The following is a 2,500-nucleotide window of genomic DNA, read 5'->3' as shown; positions in this document are numbered from 1 at the left end:
TGTCATTCAAATAATCGAATCCAGTAGTCGCGAAGCTTCGATCCCAGGACCTCATATCTAGAAACCCCTTCTGGTACCATCTTGCTACGTAGATCGTTAAAATGATTGAATCCAGATACAATAAGTACACTGGGAAGGAAGTCATCGACTGAAATCTACATCCCTTAAGCCTTTTTTTATTTTATTTGAACCCTATTGCCACCAGCTAGGCATAGTATCATTTGAACGTGGCTTTGATTCGACATCGTAACTATTATGGAACATATCATAGGTTCATATCATATCTTTGAAATAACTAAACCCAGCAGTCATGGAGCCTTGAACACGGGCTCTTGTATTTACAGCTCCATCTGCTACCAGCTTGCCACGCAGAGGGTCAAAAGAAACCAAACCAGATACAATCATTATACCGTGAATGGTGCCATTGACTGAAATCTACGTCCTGTATGCCTGGTCTTGCTAGATCCCTAACGCCACTAATATAAATTCTTTTCAAAACCACAAAGAACCGTATATATTCTTTACTGATCCCCAGGCCTTTAAGATAAAAAGTATTCTTCTTATTTGAAGCGATTTCATGCGACTTCGTACTGATGCAATATGTATTAGACAACTTCTTACAACGACGTTGTAGCTATTACATATTCTTCACTGATCCTCAGGCCTTTGATATATTTTTTTCGTTTTATTTGATGCGATTTCATGCGATTTCATACTGAAACAATAAGCATGACACAGCTGGTTTTCAATGCTTCTTCTCCCACTTTCTCTCTCTCTTCTATAAGTTCCTCTTCTTTAGCATGCTAGAGAGAATAACCTGGAAATAAAAAGTACAGGTTCCGCGTAATGAGCATTATGAATTACAGTCAGAACTGTGAATGGACATTTTGAATGTCTGATACGTAAATTTCTTATATCAAGTTATCATTGTATTATATTATCTTATCATATAATTTTTTCTATCTTTAATATTATCAACATTATTGATATTCTTCTTTGCTTTAGACAGAGAGAGAGGGAAAAAGAGACAGAGAGAGAGAAATAAGGAATTGGACAAAATGACTGAAGCAGTTGTACTGTGTTTTATGAGTATACGAATATTGTCATTTATCTTAACATAAAACGGAATACCATTCTGTTCATGATTTTTGAGAAAAAATAATGACCCTCGTACTACCATATTAAGATGCTTAGATTCAACACACATCTGGACCTGGCCTTATCATTATCAACAAGGATTTCAAAGCCAGGTGTGTTTTTTCATAGAAGTCCCAGTGGAAAGCATGTTCATGGTATGTGCCAGGATGAAGTCCAACTCCAGTGGGAAACGCTCTGAAACACCGATGGAACCACCAACCTCCACCGTATTCCATAGCGCAGTTGACTGAAAGGAGAGGGTCAGATTAAAATTCTCGTTAATTCTTGGCTGTAGGTGTGGGGGTCGGATTCGCCCAATATTTTTACACAGAAATTACAATAGCACAGTGCCTAGAATTATTTACTGTTCAGTATGTAACATTTATATATGAATTTCTTCATTTGAAAGTTATATCATACAACCTTTCTCTGCCCTTTGTCATAAGTCATGAAATTTCAAAGCTTCAGACCATAAGAATGTCCACGGCAAAATATTTATTGAAATACACCGTATCAAAGGATTACAAAGGATTACAAAGGCTGAGCATGCCGACAGGAGACCCTTTGGTCCATATCTAGGTCGGATGCGAAAAAAATCATAATAATAATAAAATAATAAATAAAAACTATAATGATGTAAATAACAAATAAAATACATAAATAAATGCATAGGTATAGTTAAATAATAAACAAACAGGTAAATAGTAAATAATAATAAATTGACATATAACTAATAAAAATTGAAAATCAAACAGACAAATGATAACAAAACAAAAACAAATAATATAAAATAAATTATAATCATTACAGCATCTTGCTTAGGTGTTTATCTAAATGATTCTTAAAGCTTCGAACTGAACTACCTGTGCACTACCTGTGCAGGAAATTTATTCCATTCATTAACTACACGGTTGGCAAAGTTGTTTCTACCTACTTCCAAATTGAATCTATTTCCGGACAGTTTGAGACCATTGTTTCTTGTCTGATTCTTATTCAATGTGAAAATTTTGGTACTTAACCAAAATCAAACATGAAATTATAGCTACGTGCATTAGCTCCACCTCCATTTTATATGTCCTGATATCCATTGCATACGGCCTTGATTACATTACATACGGCCCTTACATTGATGATCCCCCCCAAAAAGTAATAATGAAATAAAATTGTATTTCATGTGAACAAGTTGTATAGACACGGTAAAGGAAACATGGACTGGAGGTGAAGCTTTTATTCCTGACGTTTCGTCTAACGACTTTCTCAAAGTCTAAAAGCTTCACCTCCAGTCCATGTTTCCTTTACCGTGTCTATACAAAATTGTATTGTTTTTCTCTCCATCGTTCCAACTCTCCCATCTTATAGCATC

At 35.2% G+C, this 2,500-nt stretch overlaps 1 protein-coding gene across 2 annotated transcripts in view; it reads right to left on the bottom strand.

The window, feature by feature from the left end:
* Positions 1 to 697: 697 nt before the first annotated feature.
* The window catches only part of LOC143019536 (ficolin-1-like), a 41,349-nt gene continuing 39,546 nt past the window's right edge, over positions 698 to 2,500 (bottom strand). The window contains exons 6-7 of one of the 2 annotated variants that reach the window (XM_076175253.1): positions 1,178 to 1,384; positions 698 to 817 (exon numbers count right to left, since the gene is read on the bottom strand). In XM_076175253.1, coding sequence (XP_076031368.1) covers positions 1,197 to 1,384 — 188 coding nt within the window. In that variant the 3' untranslated portion in view covers positions 698 to 817; positions 1,178 to 1,196. Of the gene's footprint in view, positions 1,385 to 2,500 lie in introns of both variants that reach the window. The other variant, XM_076175252.1, reaches the window with a different exon arrangement.

Source organism: Oratosquilla oratoria, chromosome 37 (assembly GCF_046742065.1).
Source record: "Oratosquilla oratoria isolate Oo_2021 chromosome 37, ASM4674206v1, whole genome shotgun sequence".
Classification (NCBI taxonomy): Eukaryota; Metazoa; Arthropoda; class Malacostraca; order Stomatopoda; family Squillidae; genus Oratosquilla; species Oratosquilla oratoria.
Note: the sequence above shows the minus strand (reverse complement) of the source record. Positions and strands in the feature narration are given on the sequence as shown.